Here is a 26,836-nt window from a genome sequence, read left to right as displayed (position 1 = left end):
GGGGTGAATTCCATTACTTGCCCCAGCTCCTGCTCACCTAGCAGTTTGAAAGCAAGCAAATGTGAGTAGATAAATAGGTACCACTTCAGTGGGGAGAATGACTGCGGAAGGCTCTTCGGAGAGCGCTGGCTCACAGCCTTGAAATCGAGATGAGCGCTGCACCCTATAGTTGGCAACAACTAGTGGAGTAAAATCCGCAGGTACTCCTTTCTTTTCCTTTCCTTACAGTATATACCACTGGAGCCAACAGAAATTACTCTTGGCAATAAATAGTACAATACGCTGTGAAGTTCTTAGGAATATTTATTTTTTGATTGCAGCATTAGCATATAGCTTTCCAGCAAACAAATCGTAAGTAGTTAAAGTAAGGATATCATACTGATAAAAATTACAATCCAAGCCCATTATTTGAACATTATCTGTTTTTTGAACATTATTTGTAGGAGAAAGTCCAATTAACAGAAACTAAAGAGATAAGTGAGTGTGTTGTGTTGATAAGGAATTACAAACTTCTGAGAATATAAAAACCTGGTGTAAAAGTGTAAACTTCCTGCTTTTGATTCAAAAAAATATATTTCCCGTGTTGCTTTTTTTAATTGAATGCAAGCTCTCCTCTTTATTGTCTGTCTTATCAGGCAACTGTGGACAACGTAGAATTAGGATTTATAAATTGTACTCTGGAGCTGCCTTCCATAAATCCCACCTTGAGATCTTTACCATCAGAAATAAAATAAAGAATGATGACATTTTTTATGTTTACTACAGCAGAAGGTTTCATAGATCAATGTCCACTTCCTTAGGCACATGAAATGTTACCCTTGCTCAGCTGACAAGGGGAAGGGGAACAACAGATGCATTGCAGAGACATATGTAAAAAGCGCAGTTGGTGAGCATTCATTAAAACTGAAACTTTATAGCTATCAAATGCCTAATCACTGAAGGAATGAGGGCAACTATGCTTCTGCTAAGAAGACTCTAATCTGCCTCAGGCAGGTGGAGAAGGAAAGATAGAGGACAAGGAGCAGAGCTCTTCTGGTCCATGGAGTAGTTTGGACCAGTTGAGACAAGCCATCATTTAAATCCCCCAAAGTACTCAGAGCTGTTGCTATCTTAATATCTTCTGGGAAATTTAAAAAGTTCAGCAGTTCGAGACGATGGTGATAACTGGAGGATAGGGAGCAGTAATGTAGACTTTCCCTTCAGAAGTTCTTCCTAGACGCGTGGTGGCGAACCTATGGCACGGGTGCACAGGTGGCATGCAGAGCCCTCTCTGTGGGCACGCACGCCATCGGCCCAGTCCTAGGCCTTCAGCTGGGTTTTATAAAACCTTTTCACTTTAGGCCTCCGCCGCCGCGTGCAAAAAAAAAAAAGGTTCAATCAATCAATTTCAACTTCTCGCGGGAAAAAAAAAAGATCTTGCAAAGTTGGAATTGATTGATTGAACTTTTTAGTCCCACCCAGTCTGCTGTTACCACTGCAGCCATGCCCACCCAATGGGCCACGGCCACCCAATGGGTCATGCCCACCCAGCACCCGATGATACATAAGTGGGTTTTGGGTTGCAGTTTGGGCACTCGGTCTCTAAAAGGTTCGCCACCACTGTCCTAGAACCCTCTTTTGCTTGGAGAACAGAATGGGTTCTGCCCTTTGGCCTTCCAGTGGCTCACATGGCAGTTTTTCAGCCCTTAGGTCAGCTTGTAGGACACCATCCCATCACCAGAATAGGCAGAAAATTCAACAGCAAATTCAACAGCTGGCTCCCAAATGAGAAGGTTTTTATATCGTCTTCTGCAACTATACCCCTTGAGTCTACTCCTTCATTCATAAGAAATCTGGCCTCTCTGTTTGGTGAAGCAAAATGCAAGGCCTTGGGTTATTCTCCACACTGATAATCTGGGTGTCTATGGAGAGCAAGATCCAATCTGGCTCACACACCGGGACCTGAGAGGTTTTGCCTTCCGAGCTTTCGGACACGTGCTGGAGCCCCGAGAGAGAGGTTCCCTGAGGGATGGGCTCCAGCACAAATCTGAAAGCTTGGAAGACAAAAACCTCTGGTTCCAGTGACTGGCCCAGATTGGATCCTGCAATATTATTGTGGGACACGTATATTTGCCTTCCTTCACCCATGGAGAACATTCAAATGGGACTTGTTCCCTTGTATTTTTTATATGTCTATTTTATTGGTGTCCTAGGGTAAATGTCTTTTTAAAAATGCAGGTATTTGAGCAAAACTGATATTATTGATTTTTAATACCTAACTGACTAAGGGACTAATTGCTGCCGTGGACAAATAAATGCTCATATTGAGTATAGTTATGAAAGGCAGAAGAAGAGAAAAGAAACAATCACTTTAAGAAACAAGCATCCTCTCAGCTTTCTGATTTTTATTTTGCTGCTCCCCTCCTGTCTCTTGCATCTTCCTCTGGACTGTTCTTAAATGGATAAAAATGTGTATCTCTGGGAAGTGGCACTCTGTTTGATCTCAGCTAAACTAAACTGGGCTCCCTTTTTCAGAGGCTCAGAATATTCTGTGCTACAAAACTTTTGATGAAATCTCAGGGGCCTGCAGGAACCTATTGGGAAGTGAAATTTCCCAGGAAGACTGCTGCCTAAACCATCAATATGGTTTCCAGGTGACTCAACAGGGGCCCTGCCAGTCCTGCCGGTAAGTAAAACACCAACAGTTCTAATTAGCTACATTTTTGGCCTGTGCTGCACAAATGGTCCTAAGCCTCCTGTCTTTGAAACCTCCAGATATTGCCTATTGGTTGAGTGCTGGGCATCTTCCCTTAGGATTGCTTATCCCATCTCCTGTATAGGAAGAGTGTCTATAGAGTAGCCGCATGTAGTGTGCGTATGGCAGCATGCAGTTCTCATCTGCAACCCTGCTGTCTCCAAGCAGGGCTAAATAGGTTTCTGCCCAAAGATTCAAAAGCTCCTATTGGTCACTGACAGCAACATTCCATCATGTGCCCCATTGACAGAAGCGTTTAATTAATACCCAGGATTCCTGTTTATACTTGAACCACCATTAAGGGCAACTTATTTAAGAGACCTGGTGGCAAAGTGATTAGAATGCAGTCTTGCAGGCTAACTCTATCTACAGTCTAGAGTTCGATCTTGACGGAGCTCAAGGTTGACTCAGCTTTCCAACTTTCCAAGATTGGTGAAATGAGCATCCAGATTGTTGGGGACAATATGCTGACAGTGTAAAACAACCCAGAGAGTGCTGCATAGCACTGTGGGCTGGTCTACAAGTCTAAGTGCTATTGCTATTATTTCAATAAAAATGTGGAGTATAAACCATAACAAGAATATTGATGCAGTTAGAGTCAAAACCCAAATTAAAATCAGTTATTAAAATTAATTAAAATGGTTAATTTAATCTTTGATCTGTGTCCATGAATCATGCTAAGCCAGGGTTTTTAAACGATGATATACTGAAGCCATTATGAGCCACAAGTATCTGTAAAACCAGGCTGCATAAGGCAGTTTCCTACATTTCAATATATTTTTATTTAATATATTTTTGTACTTATAACTTCCAGACTTTTTTTAAAAAAATTCTCCCTGCCTGTTGCTTTATCTAGCACTGGATCTGGTTAATACATTGACCAATGCATTGCTTTCTCTACATCTAAATATAGAGAAATACCTGGGAAACAAAACATTCTATTTTAATTTCAGATTATCCCTTCTAAAGAAATATGACAGCAGATTTAACCAAATGTTGTTCCTTTCCATTGAATTAACACTCTGGGCAATCACTTCCTTCTCCTCCCCCCACTCATCCCCCACCTCCCATGTTCTTTGTGGAATTATAGAACAGAGATATAAGCATACACTTAGATACAATTCCTAGTTAAACTGAGGAATATGCTAACAGAACATGTCACGATGATCAAAAATTTGGACAGCTTTTTGACAGATTAATAATGGTTAAGTCTACCCTAAGTAGAAGCTTGCTGATATCTTGCACTCCTTGGAGACATCTGGATGGCAGCCACTATGGCAGACATGTCAAACACAAGGCCTGGGGGCCGGATCCGGCCCGCCAAGTGGTTTCACACGGCCCGCGAAGCCATCCTGGAAACAGTGAGGGAACGGCCCCCACTGCCTTGGCCCTGGCCCAGAGACCCTCCTTCTGCCAGAGACCCTCAGATCTGTCCCACTCCTGCCCAGGCCCCCATAGGCACCCTTGATGCCAACGATGTAGAGCTGGCCACGCCCACCCAGTAGGCCATACACACTCTAGCCACGCCCACCCAGTAGGCCACACCCACTCTGGCCACGCCCACCCGGGCCCCTGAGGGCAACCGCAATGCTGATGCGGCCCTCAATGAAATTGAGTTTGACACCCCTGCACTATGGGATCAAAATGCTGGGGGGAAATGGCCCTTTCCTCTAATCTAAACACAGTTCTTCTTGGCTTGTATTTGGATCCCACTACTGAAGTCCCTTAAGTATTTCCTTTGCTGTTAGGAAACAGGATGCTGGGCTAGATGGACCCTTGATCTGATCTAAGGGGATCCTTCATGGTTGGATTTTTACGTCACGGGGAAACCCTGATCCAAGTCAGTCATGACATCCATCTTTGTTCTTCTTTTCCTATAGCGAAGCTAGGTGGAATGAATGGAGCGCGTGGAGCGCGTGCTCTGTCTCCTGCACTGAAGGTGTCCAGAGACGCAGTCGGGTGTGTTATGGCTACCGTGCAGGGATGTGTCCGAGTGATACACGTGAAAGGGAAATGAAATCCTGCATCCTGAAGGAGTGTTGCCCCGGTAATCATCTTTCTCTACTCTTGATCTTTGTCCTAAGCATGAAGCTAGAAATGAGTCAGGGTCATTTCTTTATCCTTGCATGACCTTGAGTTTTGAGATTTTGGAGTCTTGTGAAGTAGGACTCTAAATTAGCTGGCAGTGTTACCTGTCCTAACCCCCCCCCGCCGCCTTTTCAAGTGATATTTTGAGAATTTCTCCCTCCAAAGCACTACCTGAATACTTATTCATTTATGCCATCTTGCTTTTCCTCATTAAAAACAACAACAACAACAACAACAGAAGTTGTGGGGGAGGTGTGTTTGTGACATCACAAGCGTTAGTTTGTCAGCACCAATCGCAACCAACTTTTAATGCCATGTTCCAGAATATTTCCTTTTTTTCCCTTTTTGGCAGAATGTACCCTGTAAAGAAAAAGGTACATGTAAGTTGGATTCCATGAGGGTCCTTCCAAATTTAGGCCCTGGAGGGATTTTTGTGTCTCGCCCACTTTAGTGGCAATGGCATCCTATCTGCCTAAAATTAGATTCTCACAGTAGGTGCAATTTTACATCCGTGCATCTAGCAGCTAGTCCTACCGAGCAAAACCTAGGCTTGTTTCTGAGCAACTGGACTGGACACAGTCGGGCTTAATTTCAAGCAGACCCAACATCTCATCTCATTTATTTGGAATACAGGTAATCCTCAGTTAAGAACTCAAAAGTGATAACTCTGTCACCAAGCAATGTGGTTGTAAAGCATAGCATCGTGTGGATCACGCCAAAATTCAACAGTAATTGTGGCAATTTCAGTGGCCATCGTCAAATGAATTCCATGTGGTTATTAGGCGTGACATTACGTCATTTGCTGTTTGTGACCTGTTGCCATCTTCCCCACTGACTTTGCTTGCGGAAAGTTGGCAGAGAAGGTCACAAATGGCAATCACGTGACTGCTGGGATGCTGCAACTGTTGCAGTTGTGAACCAGTTGCAAGCACTAGAGCCATGATCTTCTGACTGTGATGGTTGCAGCTGTGAGGACTGGTTGTAAGTCTTCCCGATCAGCACTGTTGTAACTTCAAATAATCACTGAAGAAGGGGTTGTTAAATGAGGACTTAGATAAGGACTTAAATAAGCTTAAAACATTTTAGTTATGTCCATAAATAATAATAGCACTTAGACTTATATATCACCTCCATAGTGCTTTGCAGCACTCTCTGGGCAGTTTACAGAGTCAACATATTGCCCCCAATATGAGTTCATTTTGAGTCCCGTCAGGATTGAACTCGTGGATGTGGGCAGAGTTAGCCTGTACTAGGGGACTCTAACCACTGTGCCACTAGGGCTCTCAAAGAGATAGATAGTCAATGTCTGAGGCACCCACTTTCGGCAATAGTGGATAATACTGGCTTTGACAGAATTTCTATAGTTTATGACAGGGCTTTTCAACTTTTTCACCCATTGTACCACTTTAAGGATATGGCAACATCCGAGTACCACCAGTCGCCTAGCAAGGTGTCAAAAACTTGATGACAAAAAAAAAAAAAGGAAAAAAGTGATGAAGTACAGGTAGTCCTTGTTGTGACTCAGGGCCAGCCTGTGGGTCCGACAGCCGGGTCCGATGTATCGGAGGACTCAGATGTGGGGGAGGAGGGAAACGAACCGGCTGATGATGATTTGGAGGCTTTGCAGAGTCCTCAGCCGGGGACCTCTTCTCAGCTGTGTGAGCCCGAGAGTGCGGAGGATGATGACCCACAGCTGGCCCTGTTCAAGGACGCCCGACGCAGGAGGCAGACGAGCAGGGACAAACAAAGAAAGACTATGGGACTCCTCGGGAGGAGGCACAGGGAGACCACGCCCTGAGCTCTCTATAAAAGAAGTGTTTGGGGAGGGGCTGGTTGCTGAAAGCAACTTTTCCGCTTGAGAAGACAAGCTCTTGTGTTTTTGTTAACTGCGTAATTAAATCTTGGCAGAAGCCTTTTAGCCTTGGACGCTTTCCAGACTCTTCTCTTAATTAGGGGTTGCGAGAAGAGGGCTGGTTCAGAACAGTTTGCTTTCAGCCACCCACCCCTTAATACTACGATGGAGCAGCTTCTTGCCGAGAATGCCCAGCTCAACCAGCAACTCACCTTGCTGGCCACTCAGGTGGCACAACTGCAGGCTCAGGTACATGCTGCCCCCCCACCCAGGAGGAAATGTCAGTTAGCTATGCCGGATAAATTTGCTGGTAAACCAGAACTGTTTCCTGCCTTCCTGGGACAATGCCAGCTTTATATCAGCGTGAGAGCAGCTGATTTCCCCACTGACCGAGATAAGGTGGGATTCGTGTTGAGCCTTCTGTCGGGAGATGCAGCTCGTTGGGGCACGCCTCTGTTGGCACAGCCTAGCCCTTTGTTGGATAACTTTGGGGGGTTTTGTGACCATATGCGCCTCATGTACGAGGACCCGATTAAGGCGCAGACCGCCACCCGACGTCTGAAAGCTTTGAGGCAGGGTCAGCGCCCCCTACAGGCCTATATCAGCGATTTCCGGCTGCTTAGCCAGGATTCCGCCTGGAATGAGGCTGCGCTCGTGGATGCCTTTCAGGATGGCTTGACAGAGGAGATGTTGGATGAGCTGGCCCGCGTGGACATTCCCTCAGACCTGAATGGGCTGATCCATCTTTGTCTGCGGATCGATGCCCGGCTGCAGCAGCGTAAGAGTCGCCGTGCCACCCCACAGACCCCTGCCGCCCCTGTTGTGCGTGAGCCCCCAGTCCAGAGGGAGGAGCCAATGGAGCTGGGTGCCGCCAGGTCCCGTCTATCGGTGACGGAAATGGACAGACGACGATCGGAGGGGTTGTGTTTTTACTGTGGGGACCCTGGACATTTGGCTGCTTCTTGCCCGAAGAAGCGTCAGCGGGCGTCAGTGACCAAGCCGGCCCTGAGAAAGTCCCCTGCTTTGCTATCGGGAATACGGCCCGAGCCCGATCTAGACGGTGTGAAAGATCGGGCAACCCACAACGATCACGCCGAGCGACGCCGTTTCGACGGTGCCTGTGAACCTCCACGGCATTTGATTTTGGAGGCACGACTGATCCTTCCTGGCAAGCCAGAGGGGATTCCGGTCCATGCCTTAATTGACTCTGGGGCTACCACTAACTTTATGGATTCGGCCTTTGTGGCCAAATGGGCTGTTCCCCAGTGTCCGGTGGATCCGCCCATGCTTGTGGAGACCATCGATGGTCGAGTGCTCCTGTCCGGGCCTATCACGGCCGCCACGCAACCCGTGTGTATGGCCATCAGTACCCATGTGGAGGCCATTCAGTTTTACGTCACTTCGGATCTGCACTTCCCCGTGGTCTTGGGACTGGCGTGGCTCCGGGCGCATGATCCACAGATCTATTGGTCTCAGAACTTGGTCACCTTCCCAAGTTTGCAGTGCGTGGACCACACCCGCCATATCTGTGCCGGCCAGGTGGAGGGTTCCTCAGGGGTTTCCTTGCCTCCCGTACTGTCCGACTTTGCTGACGTGTTCAGCGAGTCAGAGGCGGACCAATTACCCCCGCACAGGCCCTACGACTGCTCCATTGACCTAGTCCCTGATGCGCCTCTCCCAGTGGGGCGTTTGTACTCCATGTCGGAGCCCGAGTTGGCCGCATTGCGGGACTTCCTGACAAAGAACTTGGCTCGTGGATTCATCCGGCCCTCGTCCTCGCCAGTGTCTGCGCCTGTGCTCTTCGTCAAAAAGAAGTCGGGCGAGTTACGGCTTTGCTGTGACTACCGGAAACTCAACGCTATCACGGTGCGTAACCGCTACCCGCTGCCCCTCATCCCCGAGCTCTTGGACCGACTCCGGGAGGCTAAGATCTTCACGAAACTGGACCTGCGTGGAGCTTACAACCTCGTCAGGGTTCGGCCGGGTGATGAGTGGAAGACAGCGTTTGGTACTCGCTATGGACATTTCGAGTACACGGTGATGCCGTTTGGCCTGACCAACGCCCCCGCTGTGTTTCAGCATTTTATGAATGACATCTTTCGGGATCTGTTGGACCAGTTTGTTGTGATTTACCTGGACGACATCCTGATTTACTCCCCGTCGCGTGAAGCGCATCATCAGCATCTCCGTCAGGTCCTGCAGCGCCTCCGGAAACATCGGCTGTTTGCCAAGTTGGAGAAGTGCCAGTTCTACCAGGTGACCATTGATTTCTTGGGCCACCGCATTTCTCCCGAGGGCATCGCCATGGATCCAAGTAAAGTTGAGTCGTTGCAGAGTTGGCAACCCCCGCGTCGCGTGAAGGATGTTCAGCGACTTCTTGGATTTGCCAACTACTATCGGACATTCATCCCTGGCTTTGCTGCCTTGACAGCCCCCCTCACCCGGCTCCTGCAGAAGAAGACTCGGTTCCAGTGGAACGCCCCCGAACAACAGGCGTTCCAAGCTTTGAAGGACGCCTTCATGAAGGAGCCCATCTTGAAGCATCCTGACCCGCAACGGCCGTTTGTCGTGGAGGCGGACGCCTCCGACATTGCCATTGGGGCCGTGTTACTCCAGGCAGCGACGCCCAACGGTACCCTTTTCCCTTGCGCGTATCACTCTCGGAAATTGAATCCCTCGGAGCGCAACTATACCATCTGGGAGAAGGAGCTGCTGGCCATCAAGGCGGCGTTCGAGGCTTGGAGGCATCATCTGGAGGGGGCGCGGCATCAAATCGAGGTCCGGACGGACCACAAGAATCTGGAAAGCCTGCAGACCGCTCGGAATTTGAACCAACGCCAGATCCGGTGGTCCCTCTTCTTTGCGAGGTTTGACTTTCGGGTGCGGTACATACCAAGCGGGCACAACCAGAGAGCGGATGCTCTGTCCAGGAAGCCCGAGTACACCCGAGTGGAAGACAAGCTTCCGCCCAGGACAGTGATCCCCGTCGAGTCTTTTGCTGCGGTACGGGAGCCGGTGGATATACGGGCTCGGATCCGGGAGGCGCAGCAGCAGGAGGCGTGGGTGGCTCAGCGGAAGGAAGAGGTGGGGCCAGATTCGCCTTGGTCGGTCACGGATGGACTCCTGTATTATCGTGACCGGCTCTATGTTCCAGGAGGGCCACTCAGGGGACTCGTCCTCAGCCAATGTCATGATAACCCGGCTGCGGGGCATTTTGGCCTGTTCAAGACTCTGAACCTGGTCTCCCGTACTTTCTGGTGGCCCCGAGTCCGACACGATGTCCAGTCTTATGTCACCTCCTGCGTCCCATGCAGGCAGGCCAAGTCAGCGACAGGGGCCCCGCCTGGTTTACTGCAGCCTTTGCCAACGCCCAAGAGACCCTGGGGGGCTGTGTCCATGGACTTTCTGACGGATCTACCCCCATCCTCCGGCTTCACGACAGTGTTTGTGGTGGTGGACATGTTGACCAAGATGGCGCACTTCATCCCCTGTCGCGGCTTACCGTCAGCTCGCGCCACTAGTCGCATGTTCATCCAACAGGTGTTTCGGCTGCACGGCCTCCCCGATAGGGTCGTCTCCGATAGGGGGGCCCAGTTTACAGCCCGCTTCTGGCAGGAGTTGATGCGGGCGTTGGACATTAAGGTTTGCCTCTCGTCCGCGCATCATCCTCAGACCGACGGGGGTACCGAGAAGGTCATCGGCATCTTAGAGCAGTATCTGCGCTGCTATGTTAACCTGCAGCAGGACAACTGGGTGGACTATTTGGCCATAGCCGAGTTTGCCTTTAATAACTCGCAACACACCTCCACGCAGATGACACCGTTCTTGGCCAACGTGGGTTATCACCCCAGGTTCTTCCCTCTTTCTCCCGTGGACTCACCGGAGCCGGCAGCGAACGAATTCATGGCGGAGTTACAGGCGATCCATCGGTTGGTGCGACGGCAGCTGGAGAAGGCCAAGGCCGACTACAAGAGGTTCGCCGATCGGTCGAGAAGGGATACGCCTCCACTATCGGTGGGGGATCGGGTCTGGCTGTCCACCAGGAACCTACCATCCACTCGGCCGGCGAGGAAGCTGGACCACCGTTACCTTGGACCGTTCCCAGTCGAGGCCGTCATCAACCCGGTCGCCTATCGTTTAACTCTGCCACGTTCCCTGCGCGTGCACCCCGTCTTCCATCGGTCCTTGTTGGTCCCCGAACAACCGGCCTGTCCACTTCGCAAAGCGGAACCTCCCCCATCAGGAACTCGTGATGGAGGCAGCACCCCCGAGTACGAGGTCGCCAGCATCAGGGATTCCCGCTGGCTGAAAGGTCGCTTCCAGTACCTGATCGAGTGGAAAGGGTACGGGCCGGAGGACTTCACATGGGAAGACGCGACCGCCGTTCATGCCCCTGCGTTGGTGACTGCTTTTCACGAACAGTTCCCATCCCGACCGCATCCGGATCGGCAGACCCGAGGGAAGGGCCCTGCGGTGCGGGATAGTGTTGTGACTCAGGGCCAGCCTGTGGGTCCGACAGCCGGGTCCGATGTATCGGAGGACTCAGATGTGGGGGAGGAGGGAAACGAACCGGCTGATGATGATTTGGAGGCTTTGCAGAGTGCTCAGCCGGGGACCTCTTCTCAGCTGTGTGAGCCCGAGAGTGCGGAGGATGATGACCCACAGCTGGCCCTGTTCAAGGACGCCCGACGCAGGAGGCAGACGAGCAGGGACAAACAAAGAAAGACTATGGGACTCCTCGGGAGGAGGCACAGGGAGACCACGCCCTGAGCTCTCTATAAAAGAAGTGTTTGGGGAGGGGCTGGTTGCTGAAAGCAACTTTTCCGCTTGAGAAGACAAGCTCTTGTGTTTTTGTTAACTGCGTAATTAAATCTTGGCAGAAGCCTTTTAGCCTTGGACGCTTTCCAGACTCTTCTCTTAATTAGGGGTTGCGAGAAGAGGGCTGGTTCAGAACAGTCCTCGACTTACAACAGTTCACTTAGTGACTGTTTGAAGTTACAATGGCACTGAAAAAAGTGCCCCCCAAGCCACAGCCGAGCAAGACACCTGCCTGCCTGCCTGCCCGGCGGCGCTCTTCCTCCTGTCTGAGGTTTTCATTGTTGTGAGCATTTCTGTTGAGGATTGGCAGCATGGGTAGGGTGGGGGTGTTTGGTTTTTATTCCCCCCCCTCCCGCTGGGTGGTTGCAGCAGGTTTTGGTCATTTCACATGACCCTGGGACACTGACCATCATAAATATGAATCAGTTGCCAAGCATCTGAATGTAAATCACAAGACCCTGGAGATGCTGGGTCTGATCGGAATGATTCCAACATTCTTCTGGGCTCAGCAGAAGCACCGGGATCAGTGCCGAGCTCCAGCTGGAGCCTGGCACTGATCCTGGCACTTCTGCTCAGCCCTGACAGCACTGCAGTTCCAGTCATCTCTTGCTCAGGCTTGTGCGGCACTGGTTCAGCTCATTCCCCTCCCCCACTACCACTTTTCTAGGATTTTTGCGTACCACCTGCTAGGTGCCAATGTACCACAGGTGGTACCCGTACCACTGGTTGAAAAGCCCTGGTTTATGAAATAAAGTTATCAATGAACTAGAAGAAAGAAAAACAGCACAAGCATTCTTATTCTTCATGGCTTCAGCAATTATTTTGATGGGCAGAAAAACAGGAGACAAGTGGTGGTTTTGGTGGGTAGAGATAGCAGGCTAAATTGTTTTTAAAGAGAGTTACAACAGACAATTGAAAGCAGGCAAACAACCTTTTTTTGTTTTTGTTTTTCAAAACTTTCTATTGTTTTCCTTTAGTGCCTGTAATCAGAAAATTTAAAGGCAGATTTCTTTGATGATTTGTACAGCACATTAGTGATTTTGTGTGGAACAGTGATCCCATATTCCTGCATGTTTTGGTACAGCTCCAGAAAATAGTGGTTAATAAGCCCACAAATTACGTTTCCTATGTGATAACTTGTTTTGATACTTTCACTTCCTCATGTATGTAAGCCTTTTGGAATTCCCTCCTAAGGAAATGGGATTATGCAACTTAGAAATTCCCCTGGTTGGATGTGGATTGCTTTATATCATGTCCACGAGCTGTTGAGTCTCCAGCATGCCTGAACCTTGACCTCAGCTGTTCTCTCCTTGCAGTGATGGGTGGATGGACAGAATGGAGTGCCTGGCAACCTTGCTCAGTGACCTGTCTAACTGGGACCCAGATAAGGGAACGAACTTGCACCAATCCAGCCCCTATCTGTGGAGGCACCTGCTCAGGAGCCAGCAAAGAAACTAAGAGATGTGATACCCAGCAGATTTGCCCAAGTAAGTTGGGATAGAGAGGCAGTTTGATGTAGTAGTTTAAGGCATATGTTGGAAACTGGAAAAGAGCAAGTTCTAGGCCTGCCTCTGTTCCAAAGCCATCAGTTTTTTTCTCTTAGCCTTAGGAAGCAGTTAATGGCAAACTACTTCTGAAATCTTGCCAAGAAAACTGTAGGGACTTGTTCAGGTGGTTTCCAGGAGTTGAAGGCGTGCCTGTACAAACACACACACACACACACACACACACACACACACACACACACACACACACAAACATTGTTGAAAAGCAGCATGATGGAGAAAAGGGAAATGTTTATTAGAGATTCTATTTCAATCTCTAATTTAGAGTGGGTAATCTGCTTTGCATATGGATTCATTGATTTGGGCTGGGGAGCAACCAGTTGCTGAAGGCTTGACAACAGACTGTATGGATTCCAGTTTCAACCCTGATTGAAGGCAGTTTCACTGGCTTCCATTCACCACTAGATAGGAAAAGGATAACTAACAACTTCTTAATTATGCAAAATATCAGTGATCACTTGAGTTTTGCTAGCAGATCAATACAGAACAGCTTTATTTGAAGTTGTTGGCAAAAGTCAAGTTCCTCTTTAGAATTGTAAGATAAGATTCAACCAATAAATTTTACTTAGGGTCAAAAGACCTAAAAGCGATAAGGATACACTTGGCAATTCCATAAGGAAGCTGTGACATTTTTCTGGCCTGGCTCACAATCTCAGGATTTGCAGCAGAATTTCCTTCCAACCATGAATAGCAATTTTAATTTTTAAAATGTTTCCACACTTCCTTTGCTATGGAAAGAAAGAAAAAAGAAAGGAAGGAAGGAAGGAAGGAAGGAAGGAAGGAAGGAAGGAAGGAAGGAAGGCTTTGAGAATGGGGAGATAAAAGGCACTAAAGAAGAGATAGAAAAAATCTGAGTGTACTAAGACAGTAATTTCAACTCCTCTAACTTCAGTTTTCAGGATTTTGCATAATGAATTTGACCCTTTTGGGAGGAACCAGCTAGGGAAATCTGAATTAAAAGAAATCTCAATGATAGATCAGTTTGATCAGATCAGGCAGATCGAGGGGAAGAGACATACTGAGGCCTGACAGAAAGAAGAAGAAATGATGATCCCAAAATAGCAGAAACAAATATGACTGATATGAATTGTACTCCTGGTCTCTTCCACAGGTCTTTGACCCATCATCCTCTGACTCTCATTCATGTTTTTCTTTTCAATGTAGCTCACGGAAACTGGGGCAGCTGGGGACCTTGGCAGCAGTGCTCCCATACTTGCACTAAAGAAGGCTCAGCTGCAGAGCCTCAACAACTACGATTCCGCTTGTGTAACAACCCTCCACCTTCTATCAATCCTCGGGGCAAGGCATGTCCAGGAGCAAACCAGGATTCCCAAAGCTGCACAGGACTGCCCTACTGTCCACGTAAGAGAAGGAAGCCACACTTTTAGTCAGGTGTAGCATTCCTATGCTTAGCATTCCTAGGAAGATGCTCTTTCCCTTTATAGCAGGCCATAGAATCACCCTCTCAACAAAGGAGAAGAGCAGAGGCTGTGCCCCCTGGAGTCTTGGGCCAGCTAGTTCCAGCTGAATAGACCCACTGGCCCGTTCAGATTTGCTCTTTGTTGTGTGGCCAGTTCTTTGCAGACAATAAGCGAGACGGAGGGTTGCAAACAGGAACATGCTTTATTTAGGCAAACAGGAACAGAACTGAAACAGAGGTTGCTGCGCAGCTATTTATATGGTTGGCCACTAGGCGGCGGCTAATAGGTTTAAAGGAACCCATTCCCACCCCAAATCAACCAATGATCTTCTTGGAGACAAGAAGTCTGGCTTAGTCAGTGACCGTTACACAGACACACCATTGAGCAACCTTAAGCAGCATTCAAACAGGCACGTGAATCAGTTCAAGTAAAAATCCCAATACATTACACTCTTATTTGGAAACATGGTCATTGGTCATCTTGATTTGGCTTGATGAGAGTTGCCCTCCAGGACACCTGGAAAGCGCCAGCTTCAGGAAATAAAGTCCTGGTTACTTTTTAAGAGCAGGAAAGATACAATATGCTATTTATGGTGTTTCTCTGAACAAGCCTTTTACGAGATCCGCCTCTTCTCTCTTCTGACTCCACCCACTGTTTTCTCCCACAGGGGATGGCAACTGGGGCAGCTGGAAACCATTCCAACCCTGCACTGTGACCTGTGGAGTTGGCCAAATGCTGCAGAAGCGTCTGTGTGATAACCCTGCACCAAAGTACGGAGGGCGGAATTGCCCTGGGGATGACATAAGTAGACAACCCTGCACTGTCAAGGTGCCCTGCCCAGGTAACGGGGAAAATTAAGAAGGTGAAGGAATAAGTAGAGACTGTGCGGGGTAATCCACAACATGAACACAGAGAGCTGCTTCTAAGGTAGCTGAATCCAATGAGATGCTCCCCCCACCCTCAAGTTATGCAACTGTTCTATTCTAGAAAGCTTTACCTAAGTTGACTTTGGCATAAATTGGAACCTAAATGAGATGTGATTTCTGAAAAACTAAGAGATGGGGCAAGCTGAACATGGGAAAACAGGACTGATGGATTTAACAGGGTCTCTTGAGTCGGGACGATATTTTTTGCATAGTCCTTGGTACTTCTGGGCTAGCAACATCGGGTAGCTTCAGCAGAAGTGGCACTGCTGTTCCTTCGCCCTTCTGGATACACTGCCAGAGATAGGACCCCAACTATACGGGGAAGGATGATTTTGTTCCTGTAAAACTGTTGGTGGCTTTGGGCTTAGATTCTTCTCTCTCAGAGAATCTGGCTGGAGAACTGCCCCCCTCCCCCGGCCTCAACCCTTTTCTGCACTGACCAGATCTTTTTCAAACATTTCCCATAGTGGATGGTTATTGGAAGGAATGGAGTCCTTGGAAGCCGTGTAGCCGTCATGATTTTAATATTGAATGTGAGGACATCCCTGCCTCTCATATAAGAACTAGGATCTGTACTGGACGGCGCCATGATGGCAAGCGTTGTGAGGGATCCAGCAGAGAATCCAGGGCCTGCTACAATTTTGAAGGATGCCCTGGTGAGTATGGGGAATCAGAAAAGATACAAAGTTACAAATTTGGATCAATTGCAGCCAATCTGGGAACGTAATAATAAAATTACTTTAGCGACATCTTATAAAGAAAATCTCTATAAGATGCTTTATAGGTGGCACCTGCCACCGGCCAGACTTGCAAGAATGTATAGTGGTTACTCACCAACCTGTTGGAAATGTAAGAAGGAAAAGGGTACATATTTTCATGTTTGGTGGGCTTGCAAAGATTACAGATTTATTGGCTTAGGGCAGACATGTCAAACACAAGGCCTGGGGGCTGGATCCGGCCCGTGAAGTGGTTTCATATGGCCCGCAAAGCCATCCTGGAAACAGTGAGGGAACGGCACCCACTGCCTTGGCCCTGGCCCAGAGACCCTCCTTCTGCCAGAAACCCTCAGATCTGTCCCACTCCTGCCCAGGCCCCCATAGGCACCCTTGATGTGAACGATGTAGAGCTGGCCATGCCCACCCAGTAGGCCATATGCACTCTAGCCACGCCCACCCAGTAGGCCACACCCACCCTGGCCATACCCACCCAGCCCCCTGAGGGCAACCGCAATGCTGATGCGGCCCTCAATGAAATTTATTTATTTATTTTATTTATTTTATTGGATTTATATACCGCCCCTCTCCCGAAGGACTCAGGGTGGTGTACAGGGCAATTAAAACACAATATACAGCACATAATATAAAAAAAATAAAATAAATTAAACCAAGTAGCCCAAGCAATAAAACACGTTCTAAAATTTAAAATTTGGAATTTTAAATCTAAAACCCCAATCCCTCAGTCCAGGCCGGCAAGTTCAAATAACCAAGTCTTCAGGTCGCGGTGAAAAGAGCGAAGGTCAGGAGCCATCCGGAGCTCAACAGGAAGCTGGTTCCAGAGGGCAGGCGCACTCACAGAGAATGCTCTCCCCCTGGGGCCACCAGTTGACATTCCCTGACCGATGGCACCCTGAGGAGGCCCTCTCTATGGGAGCGCACAGGACGATGGGAAGTTAACGCCGGCAAAAGGTACTCCCGTAAATAATCAGGGCCCATGCCATTTAGGGCTTTATAGGTCATCACCAGCACCTTGAATCTCACCTGGAAGACAACTGGAAGCCAATGCAGCTCGCAGAGCAGAGGTGTTACATGGGAGTATCGGGAGACCCCCATTACAACTCGCGCGGCTGCATTCTGCGCCAGTTGGAGCCTCCAAGTGGTATTCAAGGGCAGCCCCATGTAGAGAGCATTGCAGTAGTCTATCTGAGAGGTCACGAGCGCATGAGTGACTGTGCGTAGGGCATCTCGGTCCAAATAGGGCCGCAACTGGTGCACCAGGCGAACCTGGGCAAAAGCCCCCCTGGTCACAGCTCCTATATGATCTTCTAAACTGAGCTGTGAGTCAAGGAGGACACCCAAGTTGCGAGCCCTATCTATGGGGAGTAACACCTCACCCCCTATAGTTAAAGATGGAATAGAGTGGACAACCCGAGATGCCGGTATGCACAGCCACTTGGTCTTGTCGGGATTTAGACGAAGCCTGTTCCTCCCCATCCAGACCCTCACCGCCTCCAGGCAATGGGACATCACGGCGAGGGCATCACTGGGTTGATTTGGGGTGGAAATAAAAAGCTGGGTAGCATCAGCGTACTGATGATACCCCACCCCAAAACCACGAATGATCTCGCCCAGCGGCTTCATATAGATGTTGAACAGAAGGGGCGAGAGGACCGACCCCTGAGGGACTCCACAAATGAGAGGCCTCAAGGCCGACCTCTGCCCCCCTGTCAACACTGACTGCGAACGACCCAGGAGGTAGGAGGAGAACCACTGTAAAACAGTGCCACCCACTCCCAACCCCCTGAGGCGCCGCAGTAGGATACCATGGTCGATGGTATCAAAAGCCACTGAGAGATCTAATACGACTAGGACAGAGGAGCAACCCCTGTCCTGAGCCCGCCAGAGATCATACACCAGTGTGACCAATGCTGTCTCCGTGCTGTACCCGGGCCTAAAGCCCAATTGGTAGGGGTCCAGATAATCCGCTTCCTCCAGGAACAGAGGAAGCTGATGTGCCACCACACTCTCAACAACCTTCGCTAAAAAGCGAAGGTTGGAGACCGGAAGATAGTTATTCAAAATGGCCGGGTCCAGGGCAGGCTTCTTGAGTAGGGGCCTCACCACCACCTCCTTCAAGGCGGCAGGGAAGCTACCCTCTCTCAAAGAAGCAGTTATTATCACCTGGAGCCAGCCTCGTGTCCCCTCCCGAGCTGCATAAACCAGCCAGGAGGGGCACAGGTCCAATAAACACGTGGTGGAACTCAGCCTCCCCATGATCCTGTCCACTTCTTCCGGAGTCACAGGATCAAATTCTTCCCAAGTAATGTTCCCAAGACCGCTCGATTCCCCATTGTCAGACTCCGCCCAGTCGGAGTCCAGACCGGCCCGAATCCGAGCGATTTTATCCGCCAGATATTGACTAAACTCCTCGGCATGACCCTGCAGGGGCTCCTCCCTCACCTCCTGATTCAGGAGGGAGCGAGTCACCCTAAACAGGGCGGCTGGGCGATTATCTGCGGATGCGATGAGGGCAGTGAAGTAATTGGACTTCACTGCCTCCATCGCTGTGAGATAAGACCTCGTAAAGGTTCTTAACCGCAATCAATCAGACTAAGACCAGCTGGACCTCCAACAGCTCTCTAGGCTCCGTCTCTGACGCTTCATCTCCTGGAGCTTCACGGAGAACCATGGTGCCCGCCGGGATCTTCGCCGGGTCAGGGGCCGCATGGGAACAACGCAGTCGAGTGCCTCCATGGCTGCCCTTTCCCAGGCTTCCACTAAGGCATCAACCGGGCTGTGAGCGAAGATGGCAGGCACAGATCCAAGTGCCTCCTGGAACCGTTCAGGGTCCATTAGGCGCCTGGGACGGAACCACCTGGTCGGTTCCGTAACCCCGCGACAGAGGGGGCAAAACGGAAGGCCCTTATCTTAAAGCAGGGGTCCCTAACCCCCAGTCTGTGGACTGGCACTGGGCTGTGGCATGCCAGAAATCTGGTGCACAAACAAGCAAATCCCCAACCACAGGATGCAGACAGCCTGCAAAACCATGCTCCTTCTGGTCTGGGAAAAAAGCTTTCTCCACAGAATTGGTCCCTGGTGCCCAAAGGGTTGGGGGCCACTGTAATAAAGTTCAGATATGTGTAACTTGAGTACTGCATCAAGCAACTTTATGGCTTTGCATTAATCAACCAGATGAGTTATGTTTGCCCAATAAAATAAACCTCCCATAAAAATCTAATCCAGTTTAATAGTAAACAAGCTTATTGAATTTTTCTTCTGGGTTTGTAAGCTAGCTAAGAGTATCATGTAAATGCAAGCACTCAAAGACTTTAGGCCAGTTGTTATCTCTCAACCACAAATTTCTTGTGACATTAGATGGGGGCTATATGCCAGATACATACAGAGTATTAGGGTGGCACAATCACCCTACCTTTGTGAATGGATGAAGTAGGAATTCTGGAATAGCGAAGTATAAAAAGAGAAGTCATGGAAAGTCTGTCAGCCATGAGGTGAGCAGTTTCCTCCCAGGTTTGTGTTATGAATAACAAAAGGAGCAGTTAACTGAATACAGTGCTGGCTTGGTGAGCAATAACAGAATAACAAAATAACAGAGGTGGAAGGGACCTTGGAGGTCTTCTAGTCCAGGGGTCAGCAACCTGAAACAGTGAAAGAGCCACTCGGAACCGGTTCCCTCACAAAATGAAAAACTGGGAGCCGCAAAAAATGTGTGCACATGTGCGTACATGCGCACATGCGCAGAACAGGGTTTGACTGAAGAGTGGAGCCAAGGCGAGATATGCACCTACCCTGCATATTTGAATTGGTTGGTTGAACTTTTTTAGTCCCACTTTTTTTTTTGGACTGCACATGGCAGAGGACTGGGAGCCGCAGAAGCTGAAAGAGCCGCATGCGGCTCCGGAGCCGCAGGTTGCAGTCCAATCCCCTGCTCAGGCAGGAGACCCTATACCATTTCTCCCTGCTTATACACATTTTGTTGTTTTAAAAGCACTGTGTGTATTTACTGATGAAAATGTCACTTAAAAATAATCTTTTTCTGATGCCATATTAAATGCAAAATTCTGCAGGTTTTTTAGAATGATGTTGTGGACACCAGTGCTGGTTACAGTTAGCTTCTGCTGCAAATTAATTAATTAATTAATTCAGAATTAATCCCTACTTCTATAAGGTTCTTTCTTTCCATTTTCTGCATTTTTTTTACCTCACCACCTGCATCAGTCAGTGCTCAAAATACTGGAGCCCTGAACTTTTTCAGAAGATAATCAATATACTCACAAAAAGGTTAAAAAAAAAGATAAATTCTACCTGGATTAAGAGGATCTTAATATTCAGAACAGGTTTCAGTGGAATGCCTGTTACTTCTTAGAACTTTCTCAGGCTTGTGTAAGAGAAAAAAAGATTAAGCCACTTTCTGGCTTCTCCAAATGTACTGGAATTCAATTCCCAGACAATGAGCTCTTTGGGCAAAATGAGACTAGTAATTGCCAGGCACCTGGAGCCTACCAAATTGGGGAAGACTGCTTTGGGATGTGAGATCTCTTTGTACCTTATCTTTTCTTTTTTCTTTTTTTAATTAAACATTTTATTAAGTACAAAAGTTTAAAAACATTGAACATAGTGTATCATCTTCGACATACATCTTTGTCTGATCATTCCACATTGGTAACCTTGCATGTGGTACATTAGAAAGTAACTATTACATATATTTATATACCGCTATACATTCCCAGTTAACCTTTTCCTACTTATATCCATTCTATCGACTTCCTTCTTTTTTCCCTCCATTTGCAAAATTTATTCCATACTATGTAATATTCTGTTTCATCCTGACCTTTTAGTTCTTTTGTAATTTTGTCCAATTCTGCGCAATACAAGATTTTCCTTATTAGCGCATCTCCGCTAGCAGCCTCAGCTACTTTCCAGTTTTGAGCAAACAAAATTCTTGCCGCCGTTATGACATGGAGCCTTGGTGGAGCAGTGGGCTAATGCCTCCTTAAGTAACACCAGCTGCCTGCAATTAGTGCAGGTTCGCATCCCACCAGGCTCAAGGTTGACTCAGCCTTCCATCCTTCCGAGGTAGGTAAAATGAGGACCCAGATTGTTGGGGGCAATTAAGCTGACTTTGTAATAATGCCGCTTGGGGTGTGTGTGAAAGCCCTAATAAGCAGGCATATACCTAGAATGAAGGCTACTGCTAAGCTTGTAAGCCGCCCTGAGTCTTCGGAGAAGGGCGGGATATAAATGGAATTAAAATAAATAAATAAATAAATGTATGATTAAGTATGTATCGGCTTTCTTTATGTTCTTTTCTAATATTTGTAATAATAGCGTCTCTGGTTTGTTTTGAATTTTTTGACCCATCATTTCCGTTATCCATTTCCAAACCCTAAGCCAGGGGTGTCAAACTCAATTTGAGGAGGAGCGTGCTGATCTGGCTTGCATCACGGAGACCTGGTTGGGCCCAGAGGGAGGTGTCCCTCTTAATGAACTTTGCCCACCAGGTTTCCGTGTGCTTCACCAGCCTCGGGCTCAGGGGTGGGAGTGTTGCGGTGGTTGTAAGGGAGACCTTGTGTCCACGGGAGGCTACCGTTACTCAGATATTCGGGTGTGAGTCGCTCCTCCTGAGATGTGGCCCTGGGGCTCAGTTGGATTTGTTGCTGGCATATCTTTTGCCTACCTGTGTAGCAGCAGCCCTGCCCAAGCTCCTCGACATCCTCTCTGGGTTGGCGGTTGAGTTCCCCAGACTTATGGTTCTGGGGGACTTCAACCTACCATCCCTGGGGGGATCATCTGAGTTAGCTCGGGAGTTCATGGCTTCCATGACGGCCATGGACCTGAAGCAGGTTATTCTGGGCCCAACTCACGGGGGGGGGGTGTCACACGCTCGATTTGGTTTTTCTATCCGGACGGTGGTTAGATGATCTTGGGGGGGGGGGGTTCTCCAATTATTTCACCCCTGTCATGGACCGATCATCATCTCCTGCGGATGGTCTTCCGTTTTGCCACTCCCTGTCGTGGGGTTGCTGAGCCAATAAGATGGTTCCGCCCTAGACGCCTTATGGACCCTGAGCGGTTCCAAATGGCGCTTGGGCCCCCACCTGCCTCCTTTGCTCACAGCTCGGTCGATGCCCTAGTGGAAGCCTGGGAAAGGGCAGCCACAGAGGCACTCGACCAAGTTGTACCCATGCGGCCCTTGACCCGACGCAGATCTCAACGGGCCCCATGGTTCTCCATGGAGCTCCGCGAGATGAAGCGTCGGAGACGGGGCCTAGAGAGCTGTTGGCGGTCCAGCCGATCCGAATCCGACCGGTTACGACTAAGGTCGTTTACAAGAACTTATCTCGCAGCGTTGAGGGTGGCTAGGTCTAACCACTTTGCCACCCTCATCGCATCCACAGATAATCGCCCGGCCGCCCTGTTTAGGGTAACTCGCTCCCTTCTTAATCAGGAGGTGAGGGAGGAACCCTTGCAGGGTCGAGCCGAGGAGTTTAGTCGATTTCTGTCGGACAAAATCGCTCGGATCCGGACCGGTTTGGACTCCGACTGGGCAGAGTCTGACGAAGAGGATACGGGCGGCCTTGTCGATTTAATCTGGGAAGAGTTCGATCCTGTGACTCCCGAAGAAGTGGACAAGATCATGAGGAAGCTGAGCTCCACCATGTGTTTGTTGGACCCGTGCCCCTCCTGGCTGACTTATGCAGCCCGGGATGGGACACGAGGCTGGCTCCAGGCAGTGATTACGGCCTCTCTGAGTCAGGGTAGCTTTCCCGCCGCCTTGAAGGAGGCGGTGGTGAGACCCCTCCTCAAGAAGCCTGCCTTGGACCCAGCAATTTTAAACAACTATCGTCCGGTCTCCAACCTTTGCTTTTTGGCGAAGGTTGTTGAGAGCGTGGTGGCGCAGCAGCTCCCTTTGTTCTTGGATGAAGCTGATTACCTAGACCCGTGCCAATCGGGTTTCAGGCCCGGGTACAGCACGGAGACGGCATTGGTCGCGCTGGTGAATGATCTCTGGCAGGCTCGGGACAGAGGTTGCTCCTCTGTCCTAGTCCTTTTAGACCTCTCAGCGGCTTTTGATACCATCGACCATGGTATCCTGCTGCGACGTCTCAGAGGGTTAGGAGTGGGAGGCACGGTTCTCCAGTGGTTCTCCTCTTACCTTCTGGGACGTTCGCAGTCGGTGTTGGCAGGGGGGCAGAGATCGACCTTGAGACCTCTCATTTGTGGAGTCCCTCAGGGATCGGTTCTCTCGCCTCTCCTGTTCAACATCTATATGAAGCCGCTGGGTGAGATCATTCGTGGTTTTGGAGTTGGGTATCACCAATATGCTGATGATACCCAACTTTTTATTTCTACCCCAAACCACCCCAGCGATGCCCTCGACGTGATGTCCCGTTGCCTGGAAGCGGTCCGGGTATGGATGGGGAGGAACAGGCTTCGACTCAACCCTGACAAGACTGAGTGGCTGTTCGTGCCGGCATCCCGGGAAATTCCGATTATTCCATCATTGGCCATGGGGGGTGAGCTATTACCCCCCGTAGATAGGGCTCGCAACTTGGGGGTCCTTCTAGATTCACAGCTCTCTTTGGAAGAGCATATTGGAGCTGTGACTAGGGGGGCCTTTGTCCAGGTTCGCCTGGTGCGCCAGTTGCGGCCCTATCTAGACCGGGATGCCTTGCGTACAGTCACTCATGCGCTCGTGACCTCTCTTCTGGACTACTGTAATGCTCTCTACATGGGGCTGCCCTTGAGGTCCACCCGGAGACTTCAGCTGGTGCAGAATGCAGCCGCGCGAGTTGTCTTGGGGGTTTCCCGATACTCCCATGTTACACCTTTGCTCCGCGAGCTGCATTGGCTACCGGTTGCTCTCCGGGTGAGGTTCAAGGTCTTAGTGATGACTTACAAAGCCCTTCATGGCATGGGTCCAGATTACCTACGGCAACACCTGCGGCCGGCGTCAACTTCCCTCCATCCAGTGCGCTCCCACAGAGAGGGCCTCCTTAGGGTGCCGCCGATCAAAGAATGCCGATTGGTGGCCCCCAGGGGGAGAGCGTTCTCTGTGGGCGCGCCAGACCTTTGGAACCGCTTACTGGTTGAGCTCCGGATGGCCCCCGACCTTCACTCCTTCCGGCGCGATCTTAAAACCTTCTTTTTTGAACAAGCTGGCCTGGTCTGATGGGATGGGGTTGGGTTTTTATAAATAGCTCTAATTTTAAGATGTATTAATTATTATGGGCATAATGGTTTAATCGCTTTTAATTTTTGTATTCGGTTTTTCACTATGTATTGCCCTGTTCACCGCCCTGAGTCCCTCGGGAGAAGGGCGGTATACAAATTAAATTATTAAATTAAATAAGGCAGAGATTCCCATTTATGTCTTTCTGGGCCCAGCCTGAGATATCTGTCATGGTCCTATATGAGATAATGGGCAGTGGTGAAGGCTGCCGGTTTTGATTGGTGTTTTTTTTCCTCAGTGCCAGGAGCCTGGACAGCTTGGAGTCCTTGGGGTCTCTGTGAGCCAGCCTGTGGACCTGAACCTAAAAAATCTCGTAAGAGAGTCTGTGAGCCCATCTACCCTAATTATCCGTAAGTCTGAAATCTGGAAGGAAAGAGGGTTGAAATAAGAACAGTTTTGGACAAAGGTTAGGACCACACCAAAATTTCAGTCTGGTTCTTAACTTTTGGGATTTGTGGGTACAACTCAGTCTATTTGGTTTTATGAAGTCAGTTCAATAACTGTCATTGCAATGGACATCTAGCAGAACTTACAAGGAGATCCTGCTCACACCCATATGTATTGTGTAGTGGGTTGTGGACTGCATGGCAATGAAGAGGCAGATGAGTACTGCATGTCAGCTCTTTATTGGTGGTAGGCGCGTACTGAACAAAGGGGGTTACCTGGACCCCTTATATACCTAGCCAGATGACACTCTGGCCAATCCATCTGTCCGTATCTCTCGCCGAAACCCTTTCAGCCAATCCGGCTACAGCACAGCGCCACCTGGTGGTACCTGCAGAGCTGCTGCTCACACCCCATACATAACACCCCTTCCCCCTTAAAAGATGACACACATATATAAAAAAACAATTGGCAAGCATAATTCATTACAAATACAACATCAGCCCGAGCAGTGAACAGCTCTGGCCTGTTCAGGATTGTTCATAATCAGCAAGATATGTTGGTGGTCTGTGGGTCCTGATAGACCATCTTGGTCCTTGCTGGTCTTCCAAATCATCATCGGTCATGGTTGAGCCCTGGTCCCAATATTCTGCTTGACCCCGTCCCTGGGCTTTTCCATTTTGTTCAATTGTTCTTTGTTGTGAGTGGTCACCCTGAGACCCTTCAGGAACCCGCTTCCTGATTTGATCTACATGACGCCTGATCTGACGATTCCCCTCCACCCCAATAACGTAGGACAATGGCCCAGTTCTGTCAACCACCACCCCCGGAATCCAAAAATGACCTGGCCCATAGTTCCTTGCCCAAACCGTTATTGAGAAATTCTCTAGGGACTCTGAGATGCTCAGTCTCGGCAGCCACTCTGTCAGGGTGCAGTCTGTCCAATTTGGTGATGAGCCTCCGGCCCCACTGACGTTCTGCTGGACTCTTGCCTGTGGCAGTGCAGGGTGTGGTGTGTTGCACTAACAGGAACTGTGCCAATCGTTGATGCCAGTTGCCATTGATGATGCGCCGCAATGCGTCCTTGGTTTTTCTTACCATGCGTTCTGCTAATCCATTAGACAACGGATGGAAGGGCGCCGATTGTTGTTAGCTGCGAAGTCGTGTCCGACCCATTGTGACCCTATGGACAACGTTCCTCCAGGCCTTCCTGTCCTCTACCATCTTCTGGAGTCCATTTAAGCTCATGCCTACTGCTTCAGTGACTCCATCCAGCCACCTCATTCTCTGTCGTCCCTTTTTTCTCTTGCCCTTAATCTTTCCCAGCATTAGGCTCTTCTCCAGTGAGTCCTTCCTTCTCATTAGGTGGCCAAAGTAGTTGAGTTTTAGCTTCAGGATCTGGCCTTCTAAAGAGCAGTCAGGGTTGATCTCCTCTAGGACTGACCGGTTTGATCACCTTGCAGTCCAAGGGACTCGCAGGAGTCTTCTCCAGCACCATAGATCAAAGGCCTCAATTCTTTGGCGCTCGGCCTTTCTTATGGTCCAACTTTCACTGCCATACATTGCAACTGGGAAGACCATAGCCTTGACTATACGCACTTTAGTTGACAGGGTGATGTCTCTGCTTTTTAGTGTGCTGTCTAGATTTGCCATGGCTTTCCTCCCAAGGAGCAAGCGTTTTTTAATTTATTGGCTACAGTCCCCATCTGTGGTGATCTTGGAGCCCAGGAAAATAAAATCTGTCACTACCTCCATTTCTTCCCCATCTATTTGCCAGGAATTGAGAGGGCTGGATGCCATGATCTTGGTTTTTTTAATGTTTAGTTTCAACCCAAGTTTTGCACTCTCCTTCTTCACCCGCAACACGAGGCTCTTTAGTTCTTCTTCACTTTCTGCCATTAGAGTGGTATCATCTGCATATCTTAGGTTGTTGATATTTCTTCCGGCAATCTTAATTCCAACTTTTGATTCATCTAGCCCTGCCTTTCTCATGATGTGCTCTGCATATAAGTTAAATAGGCAGAGCGACAGTATACAGCCTTGCCGGACTCCTTTTCCGATTTTGAACCAATCAGTGGTTC

At 49.1% G+C, this 26,836-nt stretch overlaps 1 protein-coding gene across 1 annotated transcript in view; it reads left to right on the top strand.

The window, feature by feature from the left end:
- CFP (complement factor properdin) overlaps positions 1-26,836 on the top strand; it is a 41,833-nt gene that overhangs the window by 9,949 nt on the left and 5,048 nt on the right. The window contains exons 2-8 of the mRNA XM_081316668.1: positions 2,515-2,665; positions 4,615-4,781; positions 12,809-12,979; positions 14,222-14,419; positions 15,146-15,319; positions 15,872-16,060; positions 24,610-24,721. Coding sequence (XP_081172794.1) covers positions 2,515-2,665; positions 4,615-4,781; positions 12,809-12,979; positions 14,222-14,419; positions 15,146-15,319; positions 15,872-16,060; positions 24,610-24,721 — 1,162 coding nt within the window. The remainder of the gene's footprint in view (positions 1-2,514; positions 2,666-4,614; positions 4,782-12,808; positions 12,980-14,221; positions 14,420-15,145; positions 15,320-15,871; positions 16,061-24,609; positions 24,722-26,836) is intronic.

The sequence above is a fragment of the Vipera berus genome (genome assembly GCF_964194415.1).
Source record: "Vipera berus genome assembly, chromosome: 2".
NCBI classification, from domain to species: Eukaryota; Metazoa; Chordata; class Lepidosauria; order Squamata; family Viperidae; genus Vipera; species Vipera berus.
Note: the sequence above shows the minus strand (reverse complement) of the source record. Positions and strands in the feature narration are given on the sequence as shown.